This window comes from Stegodyphus dumicola, chromosome 9 (assembly GCF_044657685.1).
Source record: "Stegodyphus dumicola isolate Sdum_Otavi_A_Nest chromosome 9, ASM4465768v1".
NCBI classification, from domain to species: domain Eukaryota; kingdom Metazoa; phylum Arthropoda; class Arachnida; order Araneae; family Eresidae; genus Stegodyphus; species Stegodyphus dumicola.
Genome location: NC_140776.1, coordinates 69,735,732 through 69,755,027, shown reverse-complemented (window position 1 = coordinate 69,755,027; position 19,296 = coordinate 69,735,732). Strand labels below are relative to the sequence as shown.

The following is a 19,296-nucleotide window of genomic DNA, read 5'->3' as shown; positions in this document are numbered from 1 at the left end:
TTAAATAAATTCGTATTTAATCGATTTATTGAAACACGAAATTTATTTTAAGTTCGTAAAATAGTTAAGTGCCTACGTTTCACGACGATGTGAAAATGGAGTGTGTAAAGCAAAATCTCGCTTTCCTATAGCCCATTATATTTCAAAATGACGTGATTTCTTCACAAAACATAAAATAAAAAAAATTTGAATTTCGAAAAAATCGCTTCGATGCGCACTGGCTCATCTAGATGCACCTATGTACCTATGCTAATAGACCGTGGGTCTATTAGCTTACGTGCAGCGCGAACAAAAGACACACATACAGACAGACTCTTTCTTTTATTATATGTAGAGATGATAAAGTATGCCATTTTTTCAAGTCAGCAGAATTTTGAGGATGTATTTTATGTCACAGCAGACTTTTCAGTACTTCACTGCATTTATTTTTATGTGATAATATACCACTAAATTTGCTTACGTTGCCAATAGGCAATAGGTTGTTTATTATCAATAAACCACCTTAACAGAAACACCTTACTAGACAGTTACCCACTATAATTTCTAATGACTGTACAAATATTCTGGAAAAACATTTTTTTCCAACCATAAATATGATAAGGGCCTCTCAACAGATCCCTGTTCATAAAGCTCATATTCTGAAGACCGCTATCATAACACCTTTCGGACTTTATAAATTTTGTTATGTAATATTTGGTTCACTTAATGCTGCACAAACCTTCTAAAAGTTTATGAACATTGTGCTGAGAGGCCTAGAATATGTGTTCTGCTACATCGATGACATACTCAATGCTTCTTTGGACATAGAAACACATTAAAAATATCTTCAATTAATCTTCAGAAAACTCGTTAACTATGGACTAACCATAAAGATTGCAAAATGTAAATTTGGTTCAAGAAGTTTAAATTTGGTTTGGAAGTTGAATTTTTTGGTTATGAAATATCAACAGAAGGAATTAAACCTTTTCCATCAAAAGTTGATATTATTAAACAACATCCTAAATCAGAAAATTTTACAAGTTTAAGCAGATTTTAGGCAATGGTGAACTTTTACCATTCCTTCATACTGAACTGCAACAACCGTTGACAAAAGGAGTAAAGAAAAACAGGAAAAAGACTTTTAATTCAGAATGATGATGCGCAGAATGCTTTTACTCATATCAGAAGAGCAATGCGCAACTCAGCAATGTCAGTTAACCCTGATCAAATGGTCAAGAACATCCTAACACATCAGAACTATTCTGCAGTGATCCATCAGAACTATATAATCGTGAAAACAACCAGTAAGCTTTTTCGCCCGATCCCTATCATCAGCACAGAAAAACTGCAGGGCTTGTGATCGAGAATTACTTGCAATGTATCTAGGCATGAAGCATTTTAAACACATTCTGAAAGGATGATCATTTCTGTTTTCACTATCATAAACATTTCACCTTTGCCTTCCAGCAGAATTTAGATAAAGCCCTTCCAATATAACGGAAACTATAGCTGCTCTAACTCTCTAATTGATTATATATTTATTGCAGGGGGGGATTGCCATGCAGGATGAAGACCTCAAGATTCCTAAATCAAAGTCCATTTTCAAAATAGTATAAATTCTTACCCCAGATAGTAGCAAGGAATTTTTTGTGATACCTCCACTAATTTTAACCAGCCATATATTCCTAAAGAATTTCGCAAAAGAATATTTTTCTCTATTCATAACTTATCCCTTCCTGGAATTTCTGGTGACAAGGTTCATTTGGCCTGGCATAAAAAAAAAGTCACTTGTAGACTACAGCAAACCAATGAGCCAGACTTTACAAACATACCCTTTATCCAGCTGCTGAATTCAAAGTTCCAAGTGAATGTTTCAAGCACCTTAACATCAATATTATTGGCTCTAATCTTGCAAAGGTTTTAGGTAGCTGCTTACTATCGTCCATAGATTCACTTGGTGAACGGAAGCTGTTCCTTTGGAAAACCGAACTGCAGATTTCATCACAAATGCCCGTTTCCAGATTTGGAATACCAAAGATGATAACATCTGACCAAGGTCAACAGTTTGACAGCCAACTCTTCCAATCCTTGAGCAAATTCCTACGTTACAGAGCTAACACCACCGCAGCTTATCACCCAAAATCTGATGGTTAATCGAACTTCAAAATCAACCTTCAATCTTTCGCGGCATATGTTCTTCTTGGTATTCGCTCCCCCATTAAAGATTTGCATTGTTCTTCTGCTGAACTTGTGTACGGGACTTTGCCTGAAGAATTTTTCAGTAAATCCTCAAATGTATTCAGATTTTATAGAAAATATCAAAGCGACATCTAAATTCTAAAACAAACTCCAACAACTAGTTATAGGGAAGAAGAGCAAAAAGAAAATTTTCGTAAACAAGGACTTGGAAAATTGTTTACATGTATTCATTTTGAATAATATAATTTCATGTGAATATTTAATTTCAAAAAACATAATCTTCAGCCAGTCTATCTTGGACCGCATTTAATTAAATAATGGTTTAAGAAATTTTTCGATGTGATAGTTTCAGACAAAATTCAAAGTATATACCGATAGATAGACTGAAACTATGTTTCAGACTCAAAGATAATGTAACAACTGATTTTCAGACATGTGAAGCCGAAAACTCCAAAATCTTACAACCACTTTTTAGTAACAAAGATCCTTCCAATAACGTTGGCCCTAAAAACACAAGAACTGGGCAAAGAGTGAGATTTCCTGCATATTTGAAAAACTATGAGGTATAACACTATTACTGGAAAGGGGGGTGTTGACATCGTTTGCAATACTGAAATGCTATCTGTCTAAAACTCTTCGTGTTATGATTTTCTTTGCGTTTAAGTGGCAACAGGTAATGAGTTCTGAATAGAAAATACACATTAGAATTTCTTATCAAAAAATTAAACTCATTATCATTTGTTTCATTCCACTTCTCTCGTTAATAAATTTATTTAAAAAAGTTTGTTCTCTATAGTATACTGTTAACACTTTTGTTCTTAATCAATGAACCTATACATCACTTGAATATGCTAAAAGCCATTATTTTACTAACTTTACATTAGAGATGTCACTAATTATACAAAATACATATCTTAATTATGCATTTATATTAAATTGTATATATGTTTTAATATCTGATGATCAACAACATTTTTCATTCATTAAGTTCCACTTTTTTTAAATATATAACTGCATGATTCAGAAGTCAAAAACATAAATCAGCGTTATATTTTCAAATTTTCACAGGACTAGTTTTGATGGTTCTACTGAACCACCATCCTCAGCTGCGGAAGCGCAAATGAATGAGATAGGATATAATGATCAGATAAGATAAGAAAGCCTGGACAGAAAATAAGCTAGTGGCGCCATCTGTTGATGAAATCAGAAAAAAAACATAATTTCTTTAAAGGCCGAAGGCAAAGATGGATTGGAATTAGAATCGTTAACTAGAACAGAAAGATTTTTTTGAATGTGAAATGCCTCTAGAAAATCCAGTTCTCCAATGGAAGATGTTTTTTGAATAATTTTGGCAGCAGAAAAATTCAAAGTGTGATTTTCGGACCAACAATGTTGGGCAACAGAATACTACTGTGTTTCCTTTTTTCTAACATAACCCAACATTGTTGGTCTGAAAATCACACTTTCAATTTTTCTGATTCCAAAATTATTCAAAAAACATCTTCCATTGGAGAACTGGATTTTCTAGAGGCATTTCACATTAAAAAAAATCTTTCTGTTCAAGTAACGATCCTAATTCCAATCCATCTTTGCCTTCGGCTTTTAAAGAAATTATGTTTTAGATCTGATTTCATCAACAGATGGCGCCACTAGCTTATTTTCTGTCCAAGCTTTCTTATTTGATCATTATATCCTATCTCGTTCATTTGCGCTTCCACAGCTGAGGATGGTGGTTTGGTAAAACCATCGAAACTAGTCCTGTGAAAATTTGAAAATATAACGCTGATTTTTGTTGTTTGACTTCTGAATCAGTATTTGTTCGGTGTGTTATTGTGTTTTAATTATATAACTGCATGTTTACAAAAAGATGTAAAATGAAAACTATTGAAAATAACACAGGAATGTTATCATACTTTATTATAATAAAGCATGTTAAATCTAAAAATGTCATTAATTCTTCTGGCACATTTACAAATACATCTTTGTAAAAAAGTATGCAAGTCACTGGTACAATTTCATAAGTAAAAGCATATAATACTCTTTAATAAAAAGAAAATAATAATTAAAATAAAATTTAAAAAAATTACAATAACACATAAAATGGGTGGGGGGAGAACAGCTGTTGTGTGAAATTTCAAGTTAATGAATTTTTATACAGCATCAGGGAATTTTAAAAAAAATATTGAATGATGATCTAAGAAAGACAAAATTAGTTATTATGATTTAATTTTAAATGAATTTTTTGATTTGGTTAAAAGATAAATCTAACTGCTACTTTTCTTAAGCAACCAATCAAATCTATGGTTAGCAATTTCAAGTCAACAGTACAAGTTAATATCCAATTTTATCACATAATATGCATCCTATTCATTAATCAATATTTAACATTCTAAAATCCAAAGGTTAAAGTTACGCTCAAGTGCCTGACCACACATTTAAAAATGCACATATAAAAAAAATTGTTAGTTTTATAAAGTCCTCCACAAAGGCATTCCTATTTTTAGGCAAACAGCTATTATGTACACTCGATCAGAAACGAGGGAAGGGGAGGGGAGAGTTCGATATCTTCTGTTCTACTAGGCTGATGGACAAAACTCAACTTGCGTTTTTCATGTCTTGAAAGCATGACTTAGGATATTTAACATAAACATATTTTTTAAACACAGCAGGCTCTACTAATAACAACACTCGACTGCCAGTAGCTCTCTGAACGAGAGATTCAAAACCCCCCAGCTTAAAGCTAATTTGTATTCTGGTAAGGAATACAGAAAGGAGAAGTTATAGTAAAGACTTAATAATAATAACTGGTTCATTAATATGAGATACTTAATTGAAATATCTACTATTGATTAACATAACATACAAATCTAATAACCTGGCACTTAATTTAAGTGGTCTCACTAGTGGCCGAGCAGTTAAAGACTGTTGATAGTTTGTTCCACTTATGCAAATAGTCTCCATATATTTTGTCATATTTAAATAACCAAGCCTAATTTATGTGCAATTTCTAAACTGGAAAAAAAAAAAAAAAAAAAAAAAAAAAACAGAAACTCACCAAACCCAAGTATAATGGTTAGAATTCAAGTCCTGACGAATCACAGATTTGTTTTTAAAAATGTGTTTATTATCCTATGTTTATATAAAAATATATTTTTCTTTTAAAAAAGGGTCTTTGATTATAAGTAGGGGCCCTCTCAGTCATGAAATATGGACATAAAACATTTTCAAATCATTTTTATTTGTTGTCTTTGCCGCATACAGAAAAGACAATAAAAATCTTATATTTTACCAAATTTTACCACTGTCAAACATTTTTGAAGTAAGTGCCAGCACATCTTATTTGTATTTTTGACGCATTCAGAAGTATGAATGCATTATGATGCATAATTTTGAAACCAATAAAATATATTTCATTGTATATAAAATGAAATTAAGTAAAATAGCAGAAGATAAAAATTTATTCTTATTAAAGGGGGAAAAATTTCAGCTTTTCAATTCAGTTTTCTTTCTTTCAATTTCTGATTAGTATCCTTTACAAATTCAAAAAATAGCTTTCCATGTATTATTAGTAAATATTTATTAGCCATAATTAATAAAAATGAAAATGAAATTTCCCATGAATGATCCCCAATAAAATATTATTTGGAAAAATATGGTGAAAAATAACTGTTGCAATTCACTGAAGATTACCAGTGAATGAGCGGTAAAGTCACTGAACACTAATTCAGTCCCAGCAAATGGGCTAACTGTATGGGCATATTTGTGATTTTCCCCATGTGTAACATGTATACCATACAGTTTCCCTTAAAAAGTCCTCCACTAAGGCATTCTTCCCCTTAGGAAGATAGCCCTTTCATGCTTTGCCATAATTAAACCAACCAAACCATTATAGATTATAACAAAGTGCATAAACTAAATTTGGCATTATTATCGCTTATAATAAATATGCCCAATATTTCAAAACGTGCCAATATACAAATTCACATGTATCTTGGGAAATTGTGAATAAACAATTGTAATTTCTCCTGGTTAACCTAGAAATACACCTATTTTAAGATGATGGTAAATTAAAAAAAATAAATTATAAAAATATTCAAATTTTATTTGAATTGAACCTAGATTCAAATTCTGAAGGAAGGAATCAAATAAACTTAATTAAAAAAAAAAGAGAGAGAGAGATGTTAATAAATACCAAATTCAATTAACATCAGGGAGCTACAATTTTGAGACCCAAATTTTTAAGTACTTGCATGATTTTTATTCTTTTGGCACTTTAGCATAATTTGAAGCGTAAGATTGAAATATGCAAAAAAAAAAAAAAAAAAAAAAAAAAAGTACTTGCAGAAAAACTCAGATTTTGTGTCAAAACACCTATGTTAGAACAATGCTATATATATAAATCTAATATGTATCCCAAGTCGTGCTTTCGAGATACGAAAAACCCATGCTGAATTAATCAATTGGTCCAGTAGAATGGGAGATTTTTTTTTGGGGGGGGAAGATTTGGTGTACCTTGTCATATTAGAAAATAACATTTTTATAGTTAAGATATCACTTAAGAGGAGGAGGGATTAAAAACATTTCAGACAATTTCACTGACACCTTGAAAAGCAGCCAGACTGCTTAACAACAGAAATAATTAAATATTTTTAAATGTTAAAAAAGAGTTTTGTTAGATGACACAAAACCTAAAATTGTGCTCAACCTGAATTTTGCAATGATACTTTTTATATTCATTAAAATAATTTTATTATATTCAAAAGCAGAAAAACCTTCCCAAGAAAAAATAGTGAAAGATTAAATTCAAAAGCAGAAAAACCTTCCCAAGAAAAAATAGTGAAAGATTTTTAAGATGTAGCCACACATAATACTGAAATTTTTCATTTGAAAATGCATGTAAGTTATGCAAAATACATATGTAAAAAATTTTTAATATGTTTGCTGCACAGCACTGAACAATCCAAAGTATGTGTTAATACTTTTATAATAAAAATGATTTTCAATAGGTACAGAATTAAAAAAACATCTATATCTGTGTAACTAGTTTAAATTTATAATAAATCTTAATTTTTTACAAATGTAACATTTTAAAATTTGATACTTTAAACTATGTAAAATTATAACTATATATAATACTATTTTAGGTAACTATTCAGTCTCTTCAGATGGATTCTAAAATTTTTCTTTACAAAAACAACTACTTAATGATATATAGCTTGCCTAAAATAATTATTTACAACAATATTGAAATAAAGAAACAATTATTTCAAAAACAGATAAAGAAGCTTTCATGTCTAGTTTTCTCAAAATTTAATTAGTCACTTCAAAAATTTAAAAACTGCTTAGATACCATAAATCTAATCTTGCATAAGTCCTTATAAAACCCTTCGGTAACCAAATTGAATGTAATGGTTTCTCAAGTACAGTTTGCATCAAAAACTTTCATTGATTACAGTCACAGGTTTTGCTACACTCAGTATGAAATAACTATAATTCTAGGTACAGATAAAATTGGGCTCTGACAACAGAAGTATGCAATATAAAGTATTATATGAAAAGCATGGTATACCATTCACTTACACGATTACAATATTATTACAATATTCAATGATATGCAACACCCTCTTAGTAAGAAGATAAAATGTTTCATAAACAACATTCAAGTTTTATAAAATTTGCATACACACATCAAATTCTTTTTAATGCTCCAAAATGCAACTAAGATGAAAAATCTGAAAGTTGTTACATATTTATTTTATAAAAAACTAAATCCTGAGAGTTTTTAATTAATTATATTCAATGGAATGTTATTCAATGATTTTAGTAAATTGGTAATTAATATCATTAGAACAGATCTACATATACATATATAAAATTTTTTACTAGACATTTTTGGGAAATTACTGTGAATTTTTCCTCTTATGAAAAATCAAAGAGTACGAAATAATACATGCATAAAACAAGTTTTTTCCCTATAATTTCTGTCATTGCTTCATGCACAAATTTTAATTAGAATACATAAATTCCCTTTTGATAACTCAAATGTGCCACCTTTAAAAAAACTTATAAAAACAGATGAATTGGCTGTTTAATACGGAAAGAGGCCCTGGCAATATCTGAATACTAATTAAAAAAACAGTGATAATTACAATAAAATCTGAATAATAATGTCTTACAGCACTACAAATTAAAAATAATTTTGCTTTAAACCATATGTTTCTGAAAAAATCTTTGTTTGAAAAAAAAAAAAAAAATTCCCTGTGATGGCATTTTGTTCCAGCAAGGAAAAATATTATGCTATAGCTAGGATAAGAAAAAAGAAGCAAATTATAAATATAACTTATTGAATTTCCATAATGCATTTTAGCTTGGAAGATATTTTACATAGTACCTTTGGAGCAAATCAAACTCTCGACCATAGATATTTTGCTCATACATTATGAGAACTTTATTCTAAATAAGTTTATGAGAACTTCTATTCTAGTACCTAAAATGTGTTATATATTTTGCATTCAAACTTTGGAAATCATGGTCTACATTTTTCATACCCTTCCCATAAAGAAAAAATTAGAGATTGTAATCAAAGAATAGCTGTAATACAGTACAAGGTCCAATATCTAGACAACCAACAATAAAAATAAAAATAAAAATAAAAAATCATAACCCCCTTTACAAAGTCTAACAACAGAGAATATAAAAACAAACAAAGGCAGGTGAGTGGTAAAGGTGATTTTTCTCAGACTAACTGGGATTTCTGCATATCACTTATAAGGTATTTCTCCCGCCTTCTTAGCGAGCCTTCGTGGTGTAGAGGTCTGCATGCTTAGCGTGTAATCGAGAGGTCCGCGGTTTGATTCCCGACAAAGGCGGTGCATATTTTTCCTCTTGCCAACTTCCAAAAAATACCTAATGTCTCTACACATTTCCAAACACCTGTTGGCTAGACAGTCATGCCATGGCCAATAACAATGCATTGATTGAAACTGTATCAAAGAACTCTGACTGTACTGATGTTGGTTAGAATCACACTTTTGGTTATGAAGGGAAGCAGGTCCGCACTATGGAATTTCACAGGTGCAATCTCTACACGTGCTAAATACTGCTAACCTTTATCTCTAATTCTAAAAATGTTGCTGTCTTTAAATTCTACTGCTCGGTACCCGTTCTAAATTCTAAAAATTTTCCCTATCCTAATTTTGACAGCCGGTTGAATTTGCAGCAATTGCACCTGCTCTAGACATTGGGGGGGGGGAGTTAGCACTTTTCTCTTTGTCATAAAGAATAATTCCCAGTATTACTGTATCTACATGTCATCTTGCTAGATTTAAACTGGTTGATCTAATATCTGAAATTTCCAAAGTCTTGAAAATTCTGGATTTCAGGCTTTGTACTGTAATTTTATTTTTTCGTTAAAAATTAAAATTTAAAAGAATAAGTTGAACTAAGCATTATTTGCATTAAGTAAATGCAAAAGAGTAAATAAAATTAAGTAACAAATATAAGCAACAAAGTGCATTCTAGGAAATAATAATACACTTCAACCAGTTTAAAAATATGAAATAGAGCAAGAGCTGAGACTCCAATAAATAAAAATAATTCTTATATTATATTTGGGAGACAAATAAAATATTCCATCCATTAAAAAAATAACACAAAATAATTAAAAGATGTACATATTTCAATACTGATCACATGTAAACAAAATATAAGAATTCTATACAATTGATTAAAATACTCAGTTAATTTTTTTACAAAACAGTCAATGTTTTAAGAGTTCAAATGAATAATTTCTTCATCGAAGTACATTTAGGTACACACATTTATTTTTTTTAACTCTTTCAACCAAACGCTCTCCAAGATCTTTTCGAATCTCAAGCCAGGCATAGTTAGAAGATACAGCTACATCTTCCAGTGCTGATTTACAAGATATGAGGATAGTCATGCATAGACCATCATGCTCTGCAGATACACCTGCACAGTGTTCAACAGATAAAATACCATGAGGCTTGTGAGGAGGTGGCTTTGCTCCAAACAGGATCTATACAAAAAACAATGCTTGTAATTCACTCGTTTTTCCAAGTGCAAATAAAGACTGACAGCTTTTGTTAAAAGCAGCATACATTCTAATTGGTTCTTACGAAGTATATGCAATCAAAAATCATAGAAATTAAACATTGCAGAAGATTTGGCAATAGAATGAAAAGACATTTCAGATAATTTATACTACAATAACAAATATATACATTAAGCAATAACTTAGAAATTAAGTTTTATATGAATGTAGCTTATATACTGTGATCAACAAAAGAGAAAGCAGATACATATATGCAGTTCTCTTCAGTAAAGTCAAATTTTAACATAAATATAAATATATGTGTATTTCTCTTGCTATGTAAATACGGTATGCATCAAAGTACATTAAAATATTTACACTAATGCCAACTGAAATAAATTATTAACTTTTGCATTAAATATATGTGATGATTTAGTATTAAAAAAATCAAGTATTTAGCATAAAGTCAACTTTCTTAGTATAAAAGAAACAAAATGTAAAATAAATCATTAAGTCCGAATTAATATATCAATAAAATCAAAATATTTGCATTCAGAGTTTAATATCTATTTGGTTTAATTAAAAAGGCTTAATAAATATGCTATACATTAATAATATGTGCAAAATAAAAAGCACATTTTAAGCGATTTACTATCAGTTAATCTACAATTGTATTTTTCTTACATTAATTAAAAGGATTTAATATTATATACATTACACTTGTAATGTATATTATGTTAATAAACAAGCTATTAAGCTATTAAGTCTTTACTACATTCTGCTGTTAGTATTTTTAGGTAGCTCTACTTAAAGTTCTATTGTGGCCTTTCTTAATATTTAGTCTTAACAGAAAAGTAAATAACTAACATATGATTAACACAAAAATTAAACTCCAAAATACAAAAATTTAAATGAAATATTCAGAGTTACCTGAATGTATTTTTGCATTGTAGAATGAATACTTTTACATGGATTAATTTCGCATGTTGGAAAATGAACACCACCCTTTTCTGATATTAAGACATGAATCCTATTACTAAAAAAAGAAAAATATATATAAATATATTAAAATTAAAATAGTAGTAACAAGTAAAAATGATTATAATATAAATTAAATAAAAATTTAATTTCACAATATTAGTATTTTCCCCTTTCTTTTGGAAAACGGTATTCAAACTGCAAATCAGTCTAGGGGAGATAATTTTCAAAAGCGTATGTTATTTAATGACCAAAAATGTTAACAAGTCATTAAATTATACATATTTAGATATTTAATTATTCCTGATAATATTAAGGTCTGATCATATTCAAGACTATTAGGAACATGAATGATAAAAGTATACAAAATACTGTACATTAAAAGAAAAAAAAATATAAACATTTAAATAAGACTAATACAATAATGTTAAGTAAAATTTCAAAGAGCTATCATGTCATATTTAAAAAATTGCCAATTCATGCAAAAGCATCATTAACTCTTTGTAATCAAATTAACACTTTGTAGTTAAGCTTGAACTTTTGACTCAAAATTGAGAGCTCATGCTTTTCAAAATTTATATCAAAATATTTTTAACTTTAATGCAAACAAAATTTATTTAAGAAAATTACAGTGCACTATTACTGACATTCTATAACATACACAGAAAGATTTTCAGATAATACTGTTTCATGCGTACGGTTCATAATAGATTGGATGCACAAGTCCGATAAAAGGTTAAAAAAATTTATTCTTATCCAAAGAAATATAACAGAATGCTGGAATTTTCCTCAGAGATATTCATACAGGTGTTCAAAATATCCCAAAATATAATCAGTAGTTATACTTTAAACTACTAAAATCATTAATATACAATGCAAACAGAAAGCTAATCCGATCTCATACTGAACTTGCATAAATAATAACAGTAGCTAACTAAACAACTGAGCTGAGATGTTCTCTGTCTGACTTTTTATAGCTTCTCATAGCATGATGCTTTTGCATATAAATCGGTCACGAGGAATTTCTAGTAATTTCTGCTTCTCAAGATTTCTGGAAAGCAAAAGAGTAGAATTACGGTTACATAGTGGTCAATAACATTTATTCAAATTAAAAATAAATTACCAAGATAAACTTATATTCAATGTTAAATGCATGTGCTCCTGTATTTTTTTACCTTCTCAGCATAGATTTCTCTTAAAACACGCCTCATGCACAGGGAAATAAAACAATTTTAATTATAATTGTACTAACATTAGCTATTTAGATACAAAATTCATAACAAAATATACAGTCAAAAGTCTTTAATCCGGACCTCAAAGCTACAAACTTTCTGGGCATGCGTTAACGTATGAGCACATGCATCTACGCATGTACATAATACGTTTAGGTATGCACGTTTAATGTATAACGGACGGTATAGGCTAAGCTAAAATTATCTAATTATCTTTTTCAGTTAATGTTGTAGATTGCATTGTTCCTTAATCTTCTAATTGGATCCGGCTTATTATTTTTTGCAGACTGTTAGAGCAATTTTATAAAAGTAAGCCTGAACTTTCGATTATGTCAAAAAGAATTTCCAATTCTGGAGCTGCCAAAGGATCTACAAAGAGAAAGCATGTTTCGATGTCCATCAAACAAAAAGTGGAATTGCTGCAAAAAATGGATAAAGGCATATCCTTTGTTTCTCTAACCATTCCGAAATCTGTTTATCATTTTTTTTTCCTTTGAGAACATACAGACTCCCCGTGCACCACATACATACAACATGGGGCTTACAGAAGTAAGTTAACTAGAACATTAAAGGTTACATGTATAAATAAACATTAAAAATTTCACGCTGCTCTGCGGGGGGAAGGGGGCGTTGCGGCACGCAATGATCTTCCAGTTGATCTGACAGCGCTATCCTTATCTTAAAGTAAGATGTTTTTATTTTATTAGGCTTATAATTCCTTACTAAATGTAGTATTTCTTCCGATGCACTCCGTCTTTGATATGATTTAAATCAAATTCCTCGTCATTATAAATATCATGAATACACATCAAATAGTTTTCTGGTTGCAATTTTCTAATTTCGACTATGCGTAACGTATGCTTTACGCATGTGCACGTTGAAAGAAATGTTTAATAAGGTAAACAAATAAATATTAAGCTTTTTTTGTAAATTTTGATACCCTTTAGATCATAATTGCTCTTTATTTCATAAATTACGGTTTCATATTTTTAATTTTATAATTTCTGCATGCCATCTTACCAGATTTAAACTGATGATCTATAATCCGGAACAACCGATAATCCGGAATCGCCAAAGTCCCAACGAGTCCGGATTAAAGACTTTTGACTGTACTATGTATGTGTGTGTATGTGTATGTAAGATAAAAATATAAAAGCGAACTTCCAAATTTATTTCACTATAACCTCTCTTATTTTTTATTTTATTTGGGAACTTCATCTCTCTGTCCTAAAAACAGCGCCATAAATTTAAACTGTGTCATTCAAATTAATCATGCGATCTTATGTAACCCTTAATGCAGATCTCTCTCGCCCATTCAAAATAGTTGTAAATGAAAACTAACTCGAATTGAAACTTGACTTCCTCCCTTCTTCCTCTGAAGTACTGCAACACTCTCTCTTCTGGCTTATGCTTTCATCCTGTTAAGACGCTTTGCTGCAATCATCACTTATATCACAATAGTATCCCAATTGTTCTGGAAATAGGCACAATTGGAGTGCCAAGTGAATTGTGGCCACAAAATGTGAATTTAAATAAATGTAGAATTTTATTTGGCTCGATTGTTTCTTCATCAAAATGGATGGACGCTCTAAGCATCAAGTATCAATGCCATCAGCATTTCTACGCATCTACATCTCAGTGTTCTTACATTCAGAGCCTCCAAAATTATTCTATCATTACATTTTTTAGCCAGTTCTATTAATGAAGAAATCTACACGAGTTTGTTATTCTATGTTCATAGTGAATCATGGGAAAAGTCCTGTTTCACCGAAAATTTTAATGCAAGTTTGTGCTGCATTCATGTGGTGTCATCAAACCGCAGTTTCATTATATGTATATAACTGATTTTGAAAGATAAATATTTGTTTCTACATCTGTGTAATATATTATAATCCATATTCACCTTGAAAATTTTACACCCCCACCACAAAAAAATACACAGTACTGCAATTTTTCATATTCATTTTCTTATTTTAGAATTAAATGCCTTAAAATAAAGACAAACAAGCTACTATTAGGAGATATCTATTTTGAAAATTTATGGCTAATTTTGTCAGAAGCTAATTTTGAATTTAATTTGTCCCTTTAGCACAGACCCAATAAAAAAAATCAATAAAAGGATTAACATGTCAGTGTTACATGTTAACCCTTTAAATGACCAACCCAACATCAGGCTATCAAGAAGAGCATTTTAGCTCCCTTTACACCACAGATAAACTAGGCTTATACTGCAATTCTATGCTTTATTAGGAATGAATCAGCCTATCTTGCGGCCATTGATTTCACTTCTATAGGACATGATGAACTAGACATAAGCTTCCTTAAATACTCCTACCTTTTATTGTAAATTGTTGTATATATATGTAATGATATTTTTAAATTAATTGATTAAATTAAATTCTAATAATATTGCTTAATAATGTGATGGCGATTCTCTACCTAAATTGCATCCCTGTTCCTAAATTTTGGCGAAATCCTTTCTTTAGTATAAAATATATTAACCTGTTGGCGCCCGCCAAATCGCCAAACTCATAAATCTGTCATATTACATAAAGTACTTAAGAACACTCCTGATGAGAAGATAGCGTCACCTCGTGATTTCAATTAATATCGCTGATTGGAGGAGCCTCGTGACGTACACATAGGTATAAGTAGGGCTTCTGCTCGAGGTACGAGGAGAACGCTTGTGAGATGGATGCTAAAATAAACCTACCACTTTATATTCCAAAATTTGTCTCATTCCTGTTGCCCCAGCTGCACAAAACAAATAATGTATGAGAAATTACATTTCATATATATATATATATATATATATATACATATATATATATTCAACAATATACATACATATTTACATATTTTGGATCCACCAGCAGCTGAATGGTAAAGTCACTGAATACTGGTAGTTTGGTCTAGGGTTCAAATCCTGGTGAACAGGCTGGCTGCATTGGCATTTTTGTAGTTTTCCTAGTGTGTAACATGTATACAAGCCAGTTTAGTTTCCCTTAAAGCATCTCACTCCTCACGCAGATAAGAGCAGAGTGCTTTTCTCCATAATGAAATAAACCAAACCTTCACTTTTTCAACCACAATGCACTTTTTTAGCTCCACAGATGGCAGCACTTGGCTACATCTTGAAATAACATTTTAACCAGAACTGCAGGTATATTTCAGAAGTTTTATTTGGTTTATAGTAGTTTTCAAACATGTTTTTTCTAGTTTTCTTGATTCTTCTAGTAAATCCAATTATGATATAATTATTTATTATGAATACAATAAGAGCTTGATAATTTGGAACACTCAGGTAATGCCAAATTCTCGATGTGTAAAACTTCCAGACAGCTGAATGTATATTGTTGCGTGCGTACGGGTTCGTTATGAAATGAATGCACAAGTCTGATGAAAAATGAACAAAAATTTATTATTATCACAACAAAAATGCTTAAATTTTCTCAAATTATCATGCAGTATTACAATATCTCACAGTAGTTATCTTTTAACTACTCAAATGTACAATAGAACGTAATTCAAAACAGCTAAAGAACGCTAATCCACGAATTCGCTATAATCAACAACAGCAGTTTTCTAAACAACAACAAACTAAGCAACTACCACGAACTGAGATGTTTTCCTCCTTTTATAAGATTTTAAAAATCACGCGCTAGTATTTTCCAGTACTTTCTCGAAATCAAAAAGAGATATTTATTTATTTAATGCACACGCTCTTGTATTTTCAATTTTCCGGAGTAGCTTTCTTTTAATATTCGTCACGCGCTACACTGCGCTAGAAATAAAACCATTTAATTTATAATTGAACTAACATTAGCTTTTTAAATACCAAATTCGTAACACTGCCCCCTTCCCAAGGACTGCACGTCCCGGGCAGTACAATCCCTGGACAGGAAGCCAAACTTACAATTGAGGCATAAATGCATTAATAAGCATAACATTACAATAATAAACAACATGAACAATAAATGCAATAAATAAAACAAAACAAATGCTATCAAATGCAAATCAAATACAAAATACAAATCAAATGCAAAATGCAAATCAAACACTAAATACTAATCCTTAGAAACACTAATCCTTAGAAACAAAAAGGACCATGGTCTTGCACTATTTACAATTATTTACATTACGTACTATGGCCATAGTAATGAGCTAACCTGTTGTAATAAACGACTTTAGGTTTAGAGTTCGAAGACTTACGGATCCAAACCACGACGTCATTCAGCCTGTTTAGGACCGTGTACGAACCATCCCAAGGTGACTGTAATTTTAGACAAAGTCCTTTACATCGAGTTGGATTCCACAACCGCAGCTTGTCTCCTTTGTGGAATCGATGTTCAGTAGCTCTTATGTCGTATCGGGTCTTCATCTTCTCCGTCGCTAAGATGACTCGCTCTCGTGCAAAGTTGTGCATCACTTCAAACCAGGCCTGGAGATCTTGAATATATTCCTCAGACGATGAAGGAGCATCCGGAGGGCGGCCAAACAATAGATCACAAGGCAGACGAAGGTAACGACCGAAGAGCATCTGTGATGGAGAATAGCCGGTAGTCTCGTACACAGTACTGCGGTAAGCCAGTAAAAACAGCGATAATTTCTTGTCGCAGTCCTGCTGGTTTCTGGAAACCACTAATGAGAGGTTATTAAGAATGGTTCGATTGAACCTCTCTACCATGCCGTCCGACTGGGGATGTAATAGCGTCGTTTGGGTCTTGTCAATGCCAAGTAGTTTGCATAGTTCTTTGATTACTACCGAGGTAAAATTCCTTCCCTGATCGGAATGTAACTGAAGAGGCACTCCGAACCTGGAAATCCAGTGCTGTATCATCACCTCAGCTACTGTAACAGCCTCTTGATCAGGAATAGGATACACTTCAGGCCACTTGGTGAAGTAATCAATGACAACGAGTATGTATTTGTTGCCATCAGCAGTTCATGGCAGAGGTCCCAAGATATCAAAGGCGATACGTTCAAAAGGCATACCTACGTTGTAACGTTGCAGTTTGCCTCGGCTGCGTCTCTTCGGTCCTTTCCGAACTGCACAGGCATCGCAAGATCGGCACCACTTTTGCACGTCATCCTTCACATTATTCCAGTAAAAGCGCTCACGAACTCTCTGCAAGGTCTTTATTATTCCAAAGTGACCTCCTGTTGGACTGCTATGTAATTCTTTAAGGACATCAGGAATGCGGGATCTTGAAAGTATAAGTTGCCATCGGAACGTCTTCCCATCATCCGATTCGAATTTCCAGTATAAGACGCCGTTTCGAATGTGAAGTGAATCCCAGAGTGCCTATTATTGTTTGGTTGTAGGACTACAGATAGAAATGTCCTGCCAGGTAGGTTTTCTGTTTGATGACTCCATTAAATCAATTATGGGTTTAATATCGCGGTCATCCAGCTGGTCTTTCCTGACTTCATCATCACTCTACGTTTCTCGATCAGCCGATGTTGATGTTGTAATTTGTCTTGCGACCGGAGTCAGCAGCTCGTATTTCGCTTCCACCCTGGAACAATATCGGCAGCTTTCTTGGTAAAGTCTTCTAGACAGGGCGTCGGCGTTTCCGTGTGATGATCCCTTATGATGACGGATAGTGATGTCATATTCTTGGAGTCTCTGTATCCACCTGGCTATTTGACCCTCAGGATTCTTGAAATTTAAAAGCCAGATCAATGATGCATGACAGGTGCGGAGCAGGAATTTTCTGCCGTATAGATAGTGATGGAACTGTTCTACAGCTTTGACTATGGCAAGCAACTCTTTCCTGGTGACACAATAATTCCTCTCCAGTTTAGACAGGCACTTGCTCCAGTACGCCACTACACGTTCTTGGCCGTCTATTTCTTGGGACAAAACAGCACTGACACTTTCATTGCTCGCGTCGGTGTCGAGAATAAATGGTCGGTCAAGCTGAGGATACGTCAGGATTGGAGCTGATGTTAAAGCCTCCTTTAAGTTGTTAAATGCATCCTCGCATTCTTTTGTCCACAAGAACTTTTGGTTGCTCTCTGTCAGCTTGTGTAGGGGTCTTGCGATGGAAGAAAAGTCCTTCACGAATCTCCTATAGTAGGTGCAAAGCCCTAGGAAGCTTCAAAGCTGATGGACATTTTTGGGACGTTTCCAGGATTTAACCGCTGATACCTTTTCAGGATCCATGCCCACACCTTCTGCAGAGATGACATGTCCCAGGTAAGTAGTCATTTTCCTTTCGGAACAATTTGCATTTAGCGGGACTCAGCTTCAGATTGGCTTCTTTCAGTTTCTGAAGCACCTTCCTAAAATTTTCTAAATGTTCTTCAAAACTCTTTCCGATGATGATGATGTCGTCCTAGTATATCAGGCAGGCTTCTTAGGAAAGGCCTTTCAAAACAGTCTCCATAAGACGTTCGAATGTTGCCAGCGCATTACACAGTCCAAACGGCATCACTTTGAATTCCCAAAGCCCTTGTCCCGTAGTAAATGCCGTCTTTTCTCGGTCTTCAGGCTGTATTTCTACCTGCCAATACCCACTCTTTAAATCAAGTGTTGAGAACCACTTGCTTCCAGAAAGAGTGTCTAGAATGTCGTCAATTCTAGGAAGAGGGTAACTGTCTTTCTTCGTAACCTCATTCAACCGGCGATAGTCGACGCAAAATCTTGTTGAGCCGCCTTTCTTTCTGACTAGGACGATGGGAGATGCCCATGGACTTACTGAAGGCTCAATGACATCGCTCTCTTCCATATCTTTTAACAGTGTTCGCACCTCTTCCTGTTTAGCAAACGGTAGACGTCTTGGATGTTGCCTGATCGGGGGATGATCGCCGGTATCTATTCTATGTTGTGTCAAACTAGTTCGACCACGT

The 19,296-nt window shown here is 32.5% G+C and overlaps 1 protein-coding gene across 1 annotated transcript in view; it reads right to left on the bottom strand.

The window, feature by feature from the left end:
- Positions 1–4,069: 4,069 nt before the first annotated feature.
- LOC118186858 (8-oxo-dGDP phosphatase NUDT18-like) overlaps positions 4,070–19,296 on the bottom strand; it is a 96,499-nt gene continuing 81,272 nt past the window's right edge. The window contains exons 5-6 of the mRNA XM_035357021.2: positions 11,162–11,267; positions 4,070–10,216 (exon numbers count right to left, since the gene is read on the bottom strand). Of these exons, the coding sequence (XP_035212912.1) occupies positions 9,971–10,216; positions 11,162–11,267 (352 nt within the window). The 3' untranslated portion in view covers positions 4,070–9,970. The remainder of the gene's footprint in view (positions 10,217–11,161; positions 11,268–19,296) is intronic.